Genomic DNA, 19,388 nt, shown 5'->3' with positions numbered 1-19,388 from the left:
GATATATCACTATTAAACCAATGAACAAGGAGATGGCAAGTCTAAGAACTGATTTTTTTAGTCCCTTAGATTAGGAAGTTGAAACAAATAACAGCCATAAGTTCAGAACAGTAATAATCAAAGCAACAGGGTCCTTCCTATCCGCATCCCATCATACTAGCTTAAAGATCCTTGAGGACTATAACAACAGGATTCATTATAAAACATTGAAAGATCTCCTGCCATGAACAGAGATTTTTGCTAAGAAAGGAGGAAGAACATGATTGTAACAATATCCAGACTGCTCCCTCAGGCTTAAACCTAAAGTCACAGGCTGATGAGAAAATTCCCTTAGCTCTATTTGATTTCAGGTAAGTCAGAGGTAACTTTTGGAATTATAGCAATCATGCAACCAAGTTCATTCATAGGGTATCATAGCCAAGCTCATGATCTGGGAAATATTTCTGTTCCAAAAGGAAATAGTATGGGATTGGGGTGGGGAGGGGTATAAATGGTGAGGGAATAGCCACAAGGAACACAAACTTTCTGATCTTGAAAGGAGAATTAAAATGTAAAGGAATCAAATAACTAGAATCTAAAGCAGGAGATGTCCTTCAATCAGGCTATATCTGAACAAATTGTGGCATATGAATTAATGGAATGTTACTGCATTGTAATGGAAAAAGAGATAACTTCAGAGATTCCTGGGTAGTATGAACTAATTCAGAATGAAGTGACCATAACTAGGAAAACAATTTCTACATGAACAATATCATAAAGAAAAATTGTAAGATTTTCATTGTAATGACCAGTCATTTATCTGGAGGACTTAGGATGAAATATTACACACCTCCTTTCAGAGGGGTGAGGTCTCAAGGTGAAGGAAGAGACATATCTTTCAACATGGTCACTGTGTGGATTTCTTCTGCTCCACTATGCCTATTTGTGACAAGAGAGTTCCATTTCTCTACATTTTCAATAAGTAGGAAAGGTCAAATTTAGCAATAGTAATGTCAAAAATAAAATGGCCATTAAACCATTTTTTAAAAAATGCACAGAAAAGAACAGAAGGCAGCACAGCAAAAGGAAAAGTTTTAAAAGCAATATATAGAATTTTATTATATACCTTCAAAAAAATGGTATAAAATGGAGATTAATATGTTCATTTTTGTTGTTCACTTTTTTCAGTCATGTCTGACTCTTCATGACCACATTTGAGGTTTTCTTGGCAAAGATATTGAAGTGACTTGCCTTTTCCTTCTCCAACTGATTTCATAGAGAATCTAATTTGTGCTTGGCTACATATACAGAAATGCAATTTTGTGCTGTTTATGGTCAAAATAGAAAATTACAAAAAGAAACAAAATGTGTACCAATTATATGGCTTATATAAATATTATAAAAATAGTGCTGACGTCATCAACTCCCTGAAAAGGCCTCAGGCACCCCCAGGGGTCCACAGACAACACTAGCCTAAGGCTCTTTCCAGTTTGAACACTTCCATATCAAGCAAATTTGGAGGGCTTTCTAAAAGCATTTTCACATTTATTACATTTGTAAGGTTTCTTTCCAGTATGTGCATTCTGATGCCTAAGAAGATCTCTACTCTGACTGAAGGCCTTCCCACAATCATTACAATTATAATGCTTCTCACCAGTATGGATCCTCTGATGTACAGCAATGTTAGAGGGCTTTCTGAAAGCCTTTCCACATTGATTACATTTGTAAGGTTTCTCTCCAGAATGAATCCTCTGGTGTGCAACAAGGGATGACCTTTGGCTGAAGGCCTTCTCACACTCATTACATTTGTAGGGCTTCTCCCCAGTATGAATTCTCTGATGTACACTGAGGTTGGCACTCTGGCTGAAGGCCTTCCCACATTTACTGCAAGCATAGGGCTTCTCTCCGGTATGAATCCTCTGGTGTCGAATCAGGTCCCTACTCTGGCTGAAGGCCTTTCCACACATGTTACATTTGTAGGGCTTCTCTCCAGTATGAATCCTCTGATGTCGAAGAAGGTCCCTACTCTGGGTAAAGGACTTCTCACATTCATTACATTTGTAAGGCTTCTCTCCAGTATGAATCTTCTGATGTACATCAAGGTGGGAAGGCTTTCTGAAAGCCTTTCCACATTGACTACATTTATAAGGTTTCTCTCCAGAATGAACTCTCTGATGTGCACTAAGAGATAAACTCTGGTTGAAGGCCCTTCCACATACATTACATTTATAAGGCTTCTCTTCAATATGAATATTCTGATGACTAAGAAGGTGCCTACTCTGGCTGAAGGCCTTCCCACATTCACTACATTTGTAGGGCTTTTCTCCAGTATGAATCCTCTGATGTACAGCAAGATTGGATGGTTTTCTGAAAGCCTTTCCACATTGGTCACATTTATAAGGTTTCTCTCCAGAATGAATTCTCTGATGTGCAATAAGGGATGACTTCTGGCTGAAGGCCCTCCCACATTCATTACATTTATAGTGCTTTTCTCCAGTATGAATTCTCTGGTGTACACTAAGGTTTGCACTCTGACTAAAGGTCTTCCCACATTTATTACACTTATAGGGTTTTTCTCCAGTATGAGTCCTCAGGTGTTGAAAAAGGTCCCTACTCTGATTGAAGGCCTTCTCACATTCATTACATTTATAAGGCTTTTCTCCAGTATGAATCCTTTGGTGTCGAACAAGGTCTCTACTCTGGCTGAAGCTCTTCCCACATTCAGAACATTTGTAGGGCTTCTCTCCAGTATGAATCCTCTGATGTACAACAAGGTTGGAGAGCTTTCTAAAAGCCTTTCCACACTGACTACATTTGTAAGGTTTCTCTCCAGAATGAATCCTCTGGTGTGCAATGAGGGATGAGCTCTGGCTGAGAACTTTCCCACATTCATTACATTTATAGGACTTTTCTCCAGTATGAATATTCTCATGTCTATGAAGGTGTCTGCTCTGGCTGAAGGCCTTCCCACATTCATAACATTTGTAGGGCTTCTCTCCAGTATGAATCCTCTGATGTACAGCAAGGTTGGAGTGGTTTCTGAAAGCCTTTCCACACTGATTGCATATATAAGGTCTCTCTCCAGAATGAATCCTCTGATGTGCAATGAGGGATGAGCTCTGGATAAAGGCCTTTCCACAGTCAGTACATTTAAAGGGCTTTTCTCCAAAATGAATCCGTTGATGTACATCAAGGTTGGAAAGCTTCCCAAAAGTCTTTCCACACTGATTACATTTGTAAAGTTTCTTTTCTGAATGAATCCTCTTATGTACAGTAAGGTTTGCACTCTTGCTAAAGGCCTTCTCACATATATTACATTTAAAAGACTTCTCTCCACTGTGCATATTGTGATGACTCTTAAGGTTAGTACTTCTCCTGAAGGGCTTCAAACATTCTTTGTGTTTATGGAGTTCCTCTCCAGTAGGAATGTTCTGATCTCCAGCAATGTCTCCATTTTTGCTGAAGGCTTTCCAATGCTCATTACATTTAAGAGGCATCTCTAAGCTATGAGATTTCTGACGTTTAATAAGATCCTCATTCTGAAAAATGGTGCTCCTGTATTTATTACATTCATTCCATTTCTCTGTAATTTGAACTCTCTGATGTACTGTAATAGAGGAGAGATGAGAGAAGGTTGTTCCAGGTTCATTGTATTCATAAAGCATTTCTCCACTATTACTCTTCTGATGCCCCAACAGGTCTGGGATCAAGGTCAAGGTAATCTTACAGTGATCACCTTGAAAACCTTTCACTCCAGTGTGTTTCCCATAACCATGAGTAAGCTCTAATGTCTGATTAAAGCATTTCCCATATGTACTATATTTGGAATAGCCATTTCCTGAGGTTATTTTCTTACACTGAATTAGATCTGAATTTTGTCTGAAGGTCTTCCCATTTTTGTCATATTCATAGTTAATATTTTGTACAGGAAATCTTTGTGGATCAGAAATTGTTGGGAGCCAAGATGGCGGCTGAAAAGCAGGGACTAGTGTGAGCTCCCTGCCGAGTCCCTCCAAAAGCCTATAAAAATGGCTCTGAACCAATTCTAGAACTGCAGAACCCACAAAAGAGCAGAGGGAAGCAGGGCTCCAGCCCAGGACAGCCTGGATGGTTTCTGAGTGAGGTCTACCCCACATGGAGCTGGGAGTGGAGCAGACCAGAGCCACACGGACCAACCAGACCAGGAGCCGGGCGGAGCGTGCCCAGCACCCTGAATCAGTGAGCTGTAGCAGTTACCAGACTTCTCAACTCACAAACACCAAAGACAACAGAGAAGGTTAGTGGGAAAAGCTGCAGGAGTGAAAGGAGTTTGCGGTTCGGCTACCGCCCTGGGGGCAGCAGAGGTGGGGCAACTACAGAACTACAGCCGCAGTTGCTTCTGGCCCCAGGCCCACCTGGTGGGAGGAATTAAGTGGCAGATCACAGCAAGAGTGCACAGCCTGCTGCAGATCTAAGTCCAGTCTGGGTTGGGGGTTCTTGGGGAAGGAGGAGCACTGGTGTGGCAGAGCTGGTGCATCCTCCCAAGCTTGGAACATAGAACTCTTTAGTCTACAAGCAGTCATACCCCACTGAAAAACTCAAGGGTCAAGTTAGTTAGTTGGGAATATGGCCAGGCCATGAAAACACACCCAGATTCAGTCTCAGACTTTGGAATCTTTCTTTGGTGACAAAGAAGACCAAAACATACAGACAGAAGAAGTTAACAAAGTCAAAGAGCCTACATCAAAAGCCTCCAAGAAAAACATGAACTGGTCTCAGGCCATGGAAGAGCTCAAAAAGGATTTGGAAAAGCAAGTTAGAGAAGTAGAGGAAAAATTGGGAAGAGAAATGAGAAGGATGCGAGAAAACATGAAAAACAAGTCAATGACTTGCAAAAGGAGACCCAAAGAAATGCTGAAAAATACACTGAAGAAAACGACACCTTAAAAAATAGACTAACTCAAATGGCAAAAGAGCTCCCAAAAGCCAATGAGGAGAAGAATGCCTTGAAAGTCAGAATTAGCCAAATGGAAAAGGAGGTTCAACGGACCACTGAAGAAAATACTACCTTAAAAATTAGATTGGAGCAAGTAAAAGCTAGTGACTTGATGAGAAATCAAGATATTATAAAACAGAACCAAAGGAATGAAAAAATGGAAGACAACGTAAAATATCTCATTGGAAAAACCACTGACCTGGAAAATAGATGCAGGAGAGAGAATTTTAAAATTATTGGACTACCTGAAAGCCATGATCAAAAAAAGAGCCTAGATATCATCTTTCAAGAAATTATCAAGGACAACTGCCCTGATATTCTAGAGCCACAGGGCAAAATAGAAATTGAAAGAATCCACCGATCGCCTTCTCAAATAGATCCCAAAAAGAAATCTGCTAGGAATATTGTCGCCAAATTCCAGAGCTCCTAGATCAAGGAGAAAATACTGCAAGCAGCCAGAAAGAAGCAATTTGAGTATTGTGGAAACACAATCAGAATAAAATAACCCAAGATCTAGCAGCTTCTACATTAAGAGATCGAAGGGCTTGGAATACGATATTCCAGAGGTCAATGGAGCTAGGATTAAAACCTAGAATCACCTACCCAGAAAAACTGAGTATCATGCTCCAAGGCAAAATATGGATTTTCAATAAAATAGAGGACTTTCAAGCTTTCTCAGTGAAAAGACCAGAGCTGAATAGAAAATCTGACTTTCAAACACAAGAATCAAGAGAAGCATGAAAAGGTAATCAAGAAAAAGAAATTGCAAGGGACTTACTAAAGTTGAACTGTTTTGTTTACATTCCTACATGGAAAGATGATGTGTATGATTCATGAGACCTCAGTATTAGGGTAGCTGAAGGGAATATATATATATATATATATATATACATATATGTATATATATATACACATATATATATGTATATATATATGTTTATGTGTATATATATGTATATGCGAGTGTGTATGTATGTATATATATATGTATATATATATATATACACAGAGAGAGAGAGACAAAGAGAGAGAGAGAGAGAGAGAGAAAGAGCGGGCACAAGGTGAGTTGAAGATGAAGGGAAGATATCTAAAAGAAATAAAATAAAATTAAGGGATGAGAGAGGAATATATTGAGAGAGGGAGATAGGGAGAGATAGAATGGGGTAAATTATCTCACATAAAAGTGGCAAGAAAAAACAGCTCTGTAGGAAGGGAAGAGAAGTCAGGTGAGAGGGAATGAGTGAATCTTGCTCTCATCAGAATTGACCTGAGGTGGGAATACCATACATACTCAATTGGGTAACTTACCCCACAGGAAAAAAGGAGGAAGAAGAAGATAAAAAAGAGGGGATGATAGAAGGGAGAGCAGATGGGGGTGGAGGTAGTCAAAAACAAACACTTTCAAAAGGGGACAGTGTCAAGGGAGAAAATTCAATAAAGGGGGATAGGTTAGGAAGGAGCAAAACAGAGTGAGTCTTTCACAACATGAGTATTGTGATGATGATACCCATGTGGCCTATGTTGACTTGCTTGACTTCTTAGGGAGGGTGAGTGGGAAGGGAAGAGGGGAGAGAATTTGGAACTCAAAGTTTTAAAAACAGATGTTCAAAAACAAAAAAAAAAAGTTTTTGCATGCAACTAGAAAATAAGATACGCAGGCAATGGGGCATAGAAATTTATCTTGCCCTACAAGAAAGAAAGGGAAAAGGGGATGGGAGGGGAGTGGGGTGACAGAAGGGAGGGCTGACTGGGGAACAGGGCAACCAGAATATATGCCATCTTGGAGCGGGGGGGGAGAGTAGAAATGGGGAGAAAATTTGTAATTCAAACTCTTGTGTAAATCAATGCTGAAAACTAAATATATTAAATAAAAAAATAAAAATTAAAAAAATAATAAAAAAAAGAAATTGTTGATCTCAGCCTAGAACTTCTATTATCTCTCCCTTCACTGGGAGTTTTCCTGAGTATGACTTTTAAGTGTCTGGAATCACTCTCCCAGTTACCTTGATTTTTCTCTAACTTGATATTGTAATCCCAGAGTTCTTTCAAATCGAAGTCACAGGAAATGTTCAGCTTTGGTGTAGATTCTTTGGTTGTCAGCCTGGTTTCCCCAGCTAAAGGAAATAAGTAATATAAATACATCATCTTACTTCTATTGATAGAAAGAAGACTGATTCACATTTAGCATCACTTCAGTCTTTTTTTCTTTGGACTCTTGTCTTTTTTGCCACTTTATCCTTGAAATTCAGAATATATCTGGACTGGCCAGATTTTTGACCACTGGAGATGCTCTCCCACTCTTCTCTTCCCTTGTCCTCTCCTTGATATCCAGAACCCATCAATTCTGCATGACTACTCACATAGACTAGATGACACGGGATTTACCAGCACTATTCCTTCCCGCAAGACAGAGGATCATCCAGCCTTACCATCTTCCCTGCCTCTGTTTCTTAAGGTCCTAAGGTCCTCCAGAATCCAGGTGGTACCATACCGCATGGAGTACTGGGCCTGGAGTCAGGAAATCTCATCTTCCTAAGTTCAAATCTGGCATCAGACACTTACTAGCTGTGTGACCCTGCGCAAGTCATTTGACCCTGCCTCCATTTCTTCATCTGTAAAATGAACTGGAGAAGGAAATGGCAAACCACTCCGGTATCTGTGCCAAGAAAACTCCAGATGGGATCACAAAGAATTGGACATGAATGAAAATAAGTGAACAACAACAAATAAATGCTTATTGACTGATTGACTCACAACAAGCCTTTAATATAAGCAGGCCAAATATTCTCATTACATTTTACAGCTTAGGTAATGGGATTATAGTGGTTAAATGATATGACCAAAGTTATACTACTTATAAAGGAAGAGCTGGAAATTTAACTCCCATCCTGTTACAGCTAGTTCAGAACCCTTTCTATAGTCTCTGTTGCCTCTCTCCATTTGAAGACGAATTCTTTCTTCAAAAGCCTCTTATTAATAATTAATTTTAATTGTGTTCTGGTCCACAACTTACATATTTAATGTTTCTGGTTTTCTCTATTTGTTTTGTTAGGCTCTAGGGTTAAGTCCAAGTTCAGTAAAGGTGCTGTACTAAGCTGGGTAATAGGTATGCACCATTCAATTGTCGTTAAGTAATTGTTATAAATCTATGCAGTTATAAACCTGGGAAGCAAGCCCTGTGGGAATGAAACCAGCCAATTGTTTCTTTGCTTGTTGGAGCCCTTCTACCTCAGCAGTCCCAGCTACTGAAAACAACCAAAAGAATGTTCTCACCACTAAAGTCCTTGGCATGGTCAAATGGTTCAATGTCAGAAGCAGATATGATTTTATCACATAGAAAATCATTAAAGAATATGTATTGCTATTTGCTTTGCCTTTATACCATAGAGATCATTGGACTTTTCAATCTGATTTGCAAAAACCTTTATATGTTTTCTTCTCCATGAGTATGTGAATTCCTTAAAAGCAGGGAGTCTTGCTAATTATTTTGCCTCTCTAACAAACAGCACAGTGCTTTGCACAGAATAATCAGCCAATATGTACTTTATCATTCATCCAGTACTTCACCATGGATGCTACAATGGCTCCATCATCATATTCCCAGTGGGTGAGAGAGTTCTTCAAATAGGTTGATCACCGCCCACCCATTTCTGACCATTCTGCACTATTTTTGTATAGGTTCATTAATATCTTCCATAAAATGTAGTGTCAAGTATTGAATACATTACTTACTAAAGGTGTTGCTGGAGTAAGTCACAATACAATGGGCCTATTAGCTCACTTGGTATGGACACTGTGCTTCCATCCATCCAGTCTCAGTTTATGTCTGCTTCTCTTGGCTTCCTATTCACTCCTATTGAATTTGCAATCCCCTGACACACTCAGGTCTTTTTATTCATCAACTGTGCATCAGTCAAGACCTATCTTCCTGAGCCTAAAACTATGTAGTTGATTTGTTGAACTTGCAACATATGCATTCCATATGCATCTCAACTAAATTTGACTCTATCAGTTGTTATCCATTGTTCTGACATTTTATCTGCTTCTAAAAGACTTGCTGAGATTACCATCAATGTGAACCAGACATAGAATGGGAAAACCATTACTTTATAGCTGTATTTCATTCTTTTAACAAGACTCTAAAGCCTTGAAGGCAGTGAACATATCTCTCTTGAATCACTCTTAGGGCTTAGGGAATTGTCAGCTCTCATGGGAAATAGAACATTAGTCCAACCATTGAACAGCCATGGGGAAATGACTCAAAAGACTTATCTCTGGGGCAGATAGGTAGTGCAGTGGGTTGAGTGCTAGGCCTGGAGTCAGGAAGACCTGAATTCAAATCTGGTCTCAGATACTCACTAACTGTGTGACCCCAAGCCAGTCAGCTAACCTCTGTTTGCTTCAGTTTCCTCAACTGTAAAATGAGGATACTAACAGTATCTCCTTCCTATGGCTGTTGTGAGGATCAAATGAGATAATATTTGTAAAGCACTTAGCATAGTGCCTGGAACACAGTAGGTGCTCCATAAATGCTTATTCCATTTCCCTTTTCTGGGACAAAGGAAATCCCTCTGAATGGGGAAGGAGAAAGGTCGGCGTCATACCAAGGACCACTTTCTACAAAAATGCAGGCAAACATCAGGCAAGAGATTTAGGAGAGTAACTTTTTTAATAAGTACAGTCTATGAAAGAGCTCAAAGCAGACAGCCTTAGCCATTTTCAACTGACCTCAAAAGTTTGGGGAGTTCTTAATTTCCAAATATTGACTTCTTGAGATAACAGCCTTGGATCTTCTTGATTTAATTCACTCACCTGAATAGGAGTTTATTGAATCTTCATTTTCCAACATCCAGAGCACTTCCCCTTGGTCAAACTGGGAGATCAAATCTTCTTTGGGAACTGGAAGTCCTGCTCATGGGAAATAGGGAAGTGCTGAGGACAGAGAGCACTTCAGAATTTAGTCCTCTTTAGTTTTCAGGGAAAGGGGATAAGCTATAAAGGGCTAGAGGATAGTGCCAAGCACCCTTTTGGATGATCTATATGGTTTTACTGGGAACTATTGGAGGCAGGAGGAAAAAAGTGGAGCCATTTGGAATTACAAAATTCATTATTTTCCCCTCTGTCTCCACGAAATATGTAGACATTCTGTATCTCCCATTATTTTCACTGGATTTGGGAGGAGTATCAAGGAAGAATAAGGACAAATTTGCCCTCTTAAGCCATAGAAATAAGGCTTAGTTTAAATGACTTGCAAATTTAGGTTTTATATCATGTAGATATATGATATATATCATAAAGATTAGACAATTCCAAAAGTGAAGGGGCTGCCTCAAGAAGTAGGGGTTCCCTTCACAGGAGGTCATCAAATAAAAGCTGGTTGACCACCTTTCATGGAGGAAATTTTGATTCACATGGGAGTTAGACTAGATAACCTGTGAGGTTAGTTCCAAGCCTGAGATTCTGTAATGACGATTTAATCTTTGACCTGAAGTTCCCTGGAATCTGGAAGAAAAAACTTAAGGAGCAATGGATGAAGCTCCTAGCTTCCTATTAGATAAAATGCAGACTTTTATGTGAGAATATGGAGCAGGGAAACCTTACCTCTTGGACAAAGGGGGACCAGAAATTTCTGTTCTCTAATAACGGAGAGAAACTTGAAACATTGTACACTTGGTAGGCGGGGGTTGGGGGGCATGGAGTGGTAGTGGAGTAAAGACATTCCCTTCAATGGCAGAATTGAAACAGCTGGGGTAAGGTGGTGTAGAAAAGCAAGTTGACCCTTACCCAGGGAGAGCATGTTCCAGGAGTTCTCCAGCATGACATCCTTATACAGCTTCTTCTGAGAAATGTCCAGGAGGCACCACTCCTCCTGGCTAAAGGCCACAGCTACATCCTTGAATGTCACTGATTCCTGAAATACCAAAGGCTACAGAATTTAGATCTGGAAGTGTCTTTATAATTTATGTAGTCTAACCTCCTCAGTTTAAAGAGAAGGAAACTGAGGCCTAGAGAACTCAACTTGACTCTGCCAGAAGTCATACTGTTCATGTCAGAGTCAACATCTAAAATCATAATCTTTAAGAGCCAACCGGAATGTTGAGGAGGACAGTTTGTTCTGGCAGTTGGAAAATAGTTCAGAGATGTCTTACTGTGAAGTTTTTGAGTATATGGAGTCAGCAATCAAGTATCTGTTTATTTGTGATCTATGAAAAGCTATGGAGAAGTCAGAGAGAGAAGGTAATGTGAAATTACTTTCTCATCAAAATGGTCCTAAGTGACAAGACATAAAGAAAATTTACAAAGAAAATTCTATGAAGAGTTTGTGAGCAAAATAAACCTTTAAAGAGGGAAAACATGAAAAAGAGAAGGGAAAAGAATAGGATAGAGGGAAATATATAGTTAGCAATTATAACTATGAATGTGAATAGGATGAACTCACCCATAAAACAGAATTGGATAACTGAATGGATTAGAAACCAGAATCCAACAACACATTATTTACAAGAAAAACCATTGAAACAGAAAGATATACACAGAGTTAAAATAAAGGGCTGGAGTAAAATCTATTACACTTCCCCTGAAGTTAAAAAAAAAAGGTAAAGGAAGTAATCATCATCTTAGAAAAAGCAAAAGCAAAAATAGACCTAATTAAAAGAGATAAACAAAGAAATTGTTTTGCTTAAAAAGTATCATAGACAATGAATTAATATAAATTCTAAACATATATGCACAAAATTACATAGCATCTACATTCTAAAAAAAGTTAAATCTGTTACAGGAAGAAATAAAACTATAGTGGTGTTGGATCTCAATCTATCTCTCTCAGACCTAAATAAATCAAACCAAAAAACTGACAAAAAGAGGATTTAAGGACATGAATAGAATTTTAGAAGTTAGATATGCTAGAGCTCTTGGAAATATTAAATGAGAATAAAAGGGAATATTCCTAAGTTAAAAAAAGAAAAGGGAATATCCTTATTTCTCAGCTGTGCATGGCACATTCACAGAAACTGACCACATATTTGTGCATAAAACCTCAAAAACAAGACCACAAAACTAGAAATGTCAAATGCATCTTTTACTGACCATAAGATTAAAAATTAATTAGAAACTAAATGACTTAATTCTAAAGAATGAAAGGGGCAAAGAAGAAACTATAGAAACAAAAAAATTTTCACCAAAGACAATAGCAAAAATTAGACAACATACTGGAATTTGGGAAATATGGGCAAAGCAGTACTTAGGGGAAAGTTTATAAATCTAAACTCTTTCATCAGTAAAAGAGAGATTAATCAGATAAACAAAATGAGCATGCAACTAAAACCTAGAAAACTAACAAAATAAAATTCAATTTGGAAACAAAATAGAAATATTGAAAATAAAAGGAAAGATTAACAAAATAAAATTAAAAATTTCCATTGAATTACTAAACAAAATAGGAGATGGCTTTAACAAATAAAATAGATGTCACTAGCTAATTCCATGTTTAAAATAAAGAAGAAAACCAAATTACCAATCTCAAAAAATGCAAAGGTTGAATTCACAACCAATGAAGAAATAAAAGCAACTATTAGCAGTTACTTGCCCCAACTATATGCCAATGAAACTGAAAATCTAAATGAAATTAATATTTACAAAAATATAACTTGCCCAGATGAAAGCTAGAAATAGAATACTTAAGCAACCTTTTCTTAGAAAAATAAATTGGACAAAGCATGTGTGAACTTCCAAAGGAAAAACCTCCAGGACTAGATGTATTTACAGATAAATTCTACCAAACATTTAAAGAACAATTAACTCTAATACTACATAAATTGTTTGAAAAATAGGTAATGAAGGGGTTCTACTAAATTCCTCTATGACACAAATATAGTCATGATATTGAAATCAGACTGAGTTGAAACAAAGAAAAATTGATCAATTAACCTAATGGATATTGATGAAAAAAAATTTTAATAAAATATTAACAAAGAGACTACAGGAATATATCACAAAGAATAGTAGGAAGACTATAGGCATAATTGACCATATCAATAACAAAAGCAACAAAAATTATAGGGTTATTTTTATACATGCATAAAGAGTTTTTGACTAAATACAACACCCATTCTTATTTAAAATACTAGAAAGCACAGGAATAAGTAGAGCTTTCCTTAAAATGATAAGAAGTATATATCTGAATTCAGTATCTGTGGTGGGGATAAGCTAGAAGCCTTTCCTGTTCAGGTGTGAAGCAAGTATGGCCATTTTCACTTACAGTTCAATATTGTACTAGAAATGCTAACTACAGAAATAAAATAAGAACAGTAAATTGAAAGAATAAGCATAGGCAAAAGAGGAAAATAATAAACCTTTATGCAATAGATATGATGGTTTAGAACGCTAGAGAATCAACTAAAAAACTAATTTAAAAAATTAACCCTTCAGGAAAGTTGCAAGATATAAAATAAACTCACAGAAATCACCAGCATTTAGGTATATTACAAATAAATCCATCAGGAAGAGATAGAGAACTCCCATTTAAAATAGCTACAGGCAGTATAAAATCCCTGGGAGTCCACCTGCCAACAAACATACACAGGGATTATATGAACACAGTTAAAAAGACACAAATTAACTCCCAGAGGAAAAAAAAACCAGGACCAGATGGATTTACAAATCAATTCTGCTAAACATTTAAAGAACAATTATTCCAATAGTACATAAAGCATTTGAAAAAATAGGCAAAGAAGGCATATCTATTGATACAAATAAAGAAACTAAATAATTGAAGAAATATTAATGGCTCATGGGTAGGCTGAGCCAAGATAATAAAAATGACAATACTATGTAAAAATTACAAAACTACATAAATCAATTTACTTGTTCAGTGCCGTGCCAATCAAACTACCAAAGAATTATTTTATAGAGCTAGAAAAATAATAACAAAATTCATCAGGAGGAGCAAAGGTCAAGAATATCAAGAGAATGAATAAAAAGAGTCATCTGGTAGCACAGTGGATATAGCTCTGGTCTTGGAATCAGGAAGACAAGATCAAATCTGTCTTCAAACACTTACCAACTGTTTGACCTAGAGTAAATAATCTAATCTGTTTGCCTCAGTTTCCTCAACTGTAAAATGGGGATAATAATAGTACCTACCTCCCATTGATGTTGTGACAATCAAATGAAAAAAACATTTGTAAAAATGCTCAGCACAGTGCCTGGGACATAATAGGCATTATACAAATGCTTATTCCCTTTCCTTCCCTTTCTCTAGGACAAAGGGGACCCCAGAGAATGGAAAAAGAGAAAGCTCTGTGTCATACCAAGCAACACTCTTTCTCCAATAATGCAGGCAAACATCAGGCAAGAAAGATCTGGAAAGTAACTTTTTTAATGAGGACAGTTTTTGAAAGAGCTCAAAGTAGACAGCCTTAGTTTATTCCCTTCCATCAAAAAAAAAATTGTGAAGGAATGAGTCTAGCAGTACCAGATCTCAAACTATATGACAAAGCTATAATCTTCAGAGACACTTGGTGCTGAGTAAGAAATAGAGAATTTGATGAGTGGAACAGACTAGGTACACAAAATACAGAAGCAAATGAGCTCGATAACCTAATATTTGATAAACCCAACGATCTCAGCTATTGGAACAAGAATTCACTATTCAACAAAACCTGTTGAGAAAACTTGAGAGCAGTCTCATAGAAATTAGGCATAAGCCAATATCTCACACCATATCCAAATATAAGCTCAAAACGGGTTCATGATTTAGGCATAAAGGGTGTCATCACAATCAAATTAGTAGAATATGGAAGAAATTACCTGTCAAATCTATGGACAGGGGAAGGATTCATGACCAAATGAGATAGAGAGATTCACAGGAGGTAAAATAGCAAAGTCTGATTACATAAAATTATATTTTTTGTTCAAACAAAATCAATGCAGCTGAAATTAGAAGTAAATCATGAAAATGGGGGAATTTTGTAGCAAGTTTCTCTTACAAAGGTCTCATTTCTAAGACCTATAGGAACTGAGTCAGATTTATAAGAACAGGAGCCATTCCCTAACAGAAAAAAGTGGTCAAAGGATAGGAACAGACAGTTTTCAGAGGAAGAAATCCAAGATGTCAATAGCCATATGAGAAAAATACCCTAAATCACTACTAGATGAATGAACATTTCAACAACTCTGAGGTACCCCGATCTACACACAAAGACTGATTGGATCGGAAAATAACAAATGCAGGAGGGGATGTGAGAAAATAGGTATGCTAATGCACTGTTGTTGGAGCTAAGAACTAGTTTAACCATTCTGGAAAGCAACTTGGAACTATGCCCAAAAATCTATCAAACTGTGCGTACTTTTTGACCCAGCAATACTGTTACTAGGTCAATAGCACAAAGAAATCAAGGAAAAGAGAAAAAACCCATATTTACAAAATTATTCACAGTAGCTCTTCTCATGGTAGTAAAGACTTGGAAACTGAAGGGATGTCCATCAACTTGGGAATGGCTGAACAAGTTATGGTATATTAATTCTTTATAAATTTAGAAAAACCTAGAATAATTTATATAAACTGATACAATGTGAAGTGTGCAGAACCAGGAGAACAATTTATATAATACCAGCAATATCATAAAGATAATTAGCTTTGAAAGACTTGGTAACTCTAATCAACACAATGATCAACCACAATTGAAAGGAATGATGATGACACATGTTATCCACCTCCAGAGGGCTGATGGACTCAGGGTGCAGACTGAAGCATGTTTTCTTTCCTTAAATCCTTCCCTTCTTTCCTTCCTCTCTCCTTCCTTACTTCCTTTTTTCCTTCCTTCCTCATGGTTAATACAGGAATTAGTTGTGTGTGACAATACCTATTTGTATTGAGTTTTTATTTTTTTGCTTTCTTGATGGGTGAGGGAGGTGGGGAAGGGAGGGAGAGAATTCAGAACTGAAAATATTTTTTTAAAAGGGAAGAACATAATTTCACCCTTTAAAAGGTACAAGAATCAACAAGAAGAACGTTTATTCTTGAGTATGATTCTTACTAACAGGGTGGAACTGGTTACTCACATAGAAGTGATAGGAACTCTGAAAGGAAGTGACTGCATCTTCTTGGAACTTTTGATGGAGGAGGGGAACCATGGTCCTAGGCTGACATGAACCCTAGACTTGGGAAAATCAGATTGCAAAAGATTCAACAGAAGGGTGAGTAGGAGAGAATAAGTGAGGGTAGGATTGCAGAAGCTTTACATCTCACAGGAAAAGTCAGCCCAGGAGCAACAAATGACACTCATCAACAAGTGATACACACCGGTAGGTGGTGTAGTGGATAAGGGACCTAAAGTCAAAGAAGTCCCGAGTTCAAATCTTGGCTCAGACACTTAGTAGCTATGTGACCCCAAGGTCACTTAACTCTTGTCTGTCTTGCTTTTCTCACCTACAAACTGGGGATAATAATAGTACCTACCTGCCCAAGTTGTTGTGAAGATAAAATGAGATATTTGCAAAGTGATTTGCAAACCTTAAAGTGCTATATAAATGCTAGGCATTATTGTTACCGTTACTATTAATGTTATATTCAAGTAGGAACTTCTGAAGACACAAAGGAAAATTATTTCAATTTTTAAAACCACAGGTGTTTGGGGAGACCAATATGGATTCGTAAGGAACTGATTAACTAACTTCGTTTTAACAACAAAATGTAGAGAAGCTAGAAGAACTGGAATTGGAGAAAGAAAATAAAAATAAGAAACTGTCTTCTAAAGTCAGTGTTAGGAATTCAAAAGCTCAGAATGAGGTGAGGCTCATGAGAGACACTAGTGGCAACAAATGGGGGATTTTTCTAACCTATAGAGGGAGAAATGATAACTGTTTTCAAATATTTGAGTAGTTTATGTAGGGAGGATTAGACCTGGTTTTTTTACCATAGAGAACAGAATAAGGAAAGGGTCAAAGTTGCAAAAACAAGAAAAAAAAAGGCAACTTTAGTCTTGATTTCAGTAAAATCTTTTTAAGAACTGGAGCTTTCCCAAAGAGGAACTGGCTCTATTTAGAGGTAGATGGTGGACTGCTCCTTAGAAATCTACCACAGGCTGGATAACTCTTTGTTGTCTGGTTATGGGTTGGAGTAGATCACCACTGGGGTCCTTTCCAACTCTCAAGCTGTGTGATTCTATGTTGTATGGGCAGTATCAAGTGAGATATTATTCAGCGATAGTCAGAAAGAAAAGAAAAGAAATAATTAGTGGTGTTTAGTGATTCCTTAGCTGGGGCAAGGAATTGATCCATCAATCAATAATCATTGATTAATTGCTTATTCTGGGCCATACCAAGGCAAATGTTGGGGATTTTAGCAAAAGTGAAATAGTTCCTACCTTCAAAGAGCTTACAGTGAGGAAGACTACATAAATATATAGATATATAGCAAATACATAGAGATCAGGGCGGTCCAACCTTAGGTTTTTATTGAAACAATAGACAATATATTTTGATTTGCCATTTTAGTGAGAGCTCTGTGGAAGCTCAGCTTCCTTTACTAAAGCATTTATGTAAATTTCTATGCTTGTAGGCAGGCCACATAAATCACACTGCCAGTCACATGCAGCCCATGGGCCACATTTTGGACAGCCCTGGAGGAGATTTAAGGTAACAGAGGGAAAGGCACTAGCATCTCAGTGGGGGAAAATAAAGACTTTCTAAAGAAGGTAAAGCTTGTGCTGAGTCTCAAAGGAAACCAGGGATTCCAAGAAGGGAAGGTTTGAGGCATGCACCCCAAATGGTTATTTCTGTCCTATGTTAATAGCCAGTTATTAAACCAGGAATAAGGTTTTTCCCCTTCCTTTTCCTCATTTAGAAATCAGCTCCTATAGGTTATTCAGGCAGCCTTTGAAGTGCAGGGCTCATAATGACATGAAATTTTGGGTGAAACTTACCCACCCAGAAAGCTACAATATGATTTAAAAAAAGGTAAAGAAATTTTAGTTTAGGTGAATTGATGGACTCCAACCTATCAATAATCATTGATTAATTGCTTACTTGGGGCAGCTAGGTGACACAGCGAGTAGAGCACCAGCCCTGGAGTCAGAAGTACCTGAGTTCAAATCCAGCCTCAGACATTTGACAGATTTACTAACTGTGTGACTTTGGGCAAGTCACTTAACCCCAAGTGTCCTGCCTTCCCCACCTCAAAAAAAATTTAAAATTTTTTTTAAAAAAAGGTCAGTCAGTCTCTGAAGGATATGGCTGTTTGATGAGATTACTCCTAACCCTCAGGAACATGCTTGTCAATCAGGCTGGATCCCACTCAACGAGGGTAGGGTAAAGTATAAACAGAATCCAGTCATGGTGAGTTCTTGCTCCAAGGAAAATATCCCTGTCCTTATGCCCCTCCATTAGAATTTAGGGTGATCTAGCTCGTGAAGGAAAAAACCAAAGTGGTCTGGGTGGAGATGGATTCCCCTGTCCAGACTGGTGGAGGTGATTGAGTTCTCAGCAGGAAGAGCTAAAGACTTCTAACCTACCTCCTCATTAAACGTCCACTAATCAGGGTTGATTTCCATTGTCAGGGGCATTCGGTGTTTCCATTGGGAGTCTTTGGTTTTCCAAGAGAAACCACTGACCACCAATTCATTGATTATTAGCTAGCATGATTAATAAATTGATTGTTAATTGCCCAGAAACTTTGTTTTTCAGGTTTTTTATTCATCACACGAGAACACAAGGCCAGGTGCGAGGGGAAGGGAAAGATTGGAAAAAGACAAATTTAGGCTTGATTGAAAGAAAAATTTCCTACAAACAGAGCTGCTCAAAATCCAAATGAGCTGCTACAGGACAAGGAGGGCTTCCCACCCTGGATATCTTTTAGGACTGCTGGAGTGTGTGAAAGAGGAGAGTTGACTGTTGAGGTGCCTGACACCTTTCAAATGCTGTGATTTGAAACTCAATCCAGCTTAATAGGGGATGAATAAATGTTTGTTGACCCAACGAGATCAGAATGGAGGAAAGTACCGACATGTGCTCAACTATCATAGCAGCTTTTTTGGCTGTATCAAAAGCTGCAAACCAAGTCAGAGCCCACCCAAAAGGTGAACAGGGGAAGGAAAAGAGGAGATGGAAGATGATAAATATTTACATAGCATGGACCGTAGACCAGGCATTGTGCTAAACATTTTACAAATATTATTCAATTTGATCCCTCAAAACAACCTCGGAAGTAGGCTCCTCTATTATCCCCATTTTTATAGTTAAAGAAATTGAGGCAAACAGAGGTTAAGTGACTTGCCAGAGTCTCACAGCTAGAATGTAAATGAGTCTTCCTGACTCCAAGCCCAGCTATCACCTACCTGCCGCTAATAGCTGAATAAAATATGCTCAGTGAATGAAATGGAATATTATCATACCCTAAAAAATTAGGAATAGGAGGGATTCAGAGAGACCTGGAAAG

General features: G+C 37.8%; 1 protein-coding gene across 3 annotated transcripts; it reads right to left on the bottom strand.

The window, feature by feature from the left end:
* Nucleotides 1–1,194: 1,194 nt before the first annotated feature.
* On the bottom strand, nucleotides 1,195–3,323 carry LOC118839779 (zinc finger protein 160-like). 3 transcript variants are annotated; one of them, XM_036747300.1, is made up of 2 exons: nucleotides 2,148–3,323; nucleotides 1,195–2,063 (listed from the first exon to the last, which is right to left on the bottom strand). In XM_036747300.1, exons 1-2 carry the CDS (start codon nucleotides 3,321–3,323, stop codon nucleotides 1,485–1,487), a joined length of 1,755 nt encoding a protein of 584 aa, XP_036603195.1. In that variant the 3' UTR covers nucleotides 1,195–1,484. The 3 variants fall into 3 exon arrangements, with proteins under 3 accessions (XP_036603195.1, XP_036603194.1, XP_036603193.1); XM_036747299.1 differs by having other exon boundaries at nucleotides 1,195–2,155; nucleotides 2,240–3,323; XM_036747298.1 differs by having other exon boundaries at nucleotides 1,195–3,323.
* Nucleotides 3,324–19,388: the final 16,065 nt, after the last annotated feature.

The sequence above is a fragment of the Trichosurus vulpecula genome, chromosome 2 (assembly GCF_011100635.1).
Source record: "Trichosurus vulpecula isolate mTriVul1 chromosome 2, mTriVul1.pri, whole genome shotgun sequence".
NCBI classification, from domain to species: Eukaryota; Metazoa; Chordata; class Mammalia; order Diprotodontia; family Phalangeridae; genus Trichosurus; species Trichosurus vulpecula.
Note: the sequence above shows the minus strand (reverse complement) of the source record. Positions and strands in the feature narration are given on the sequence as shown.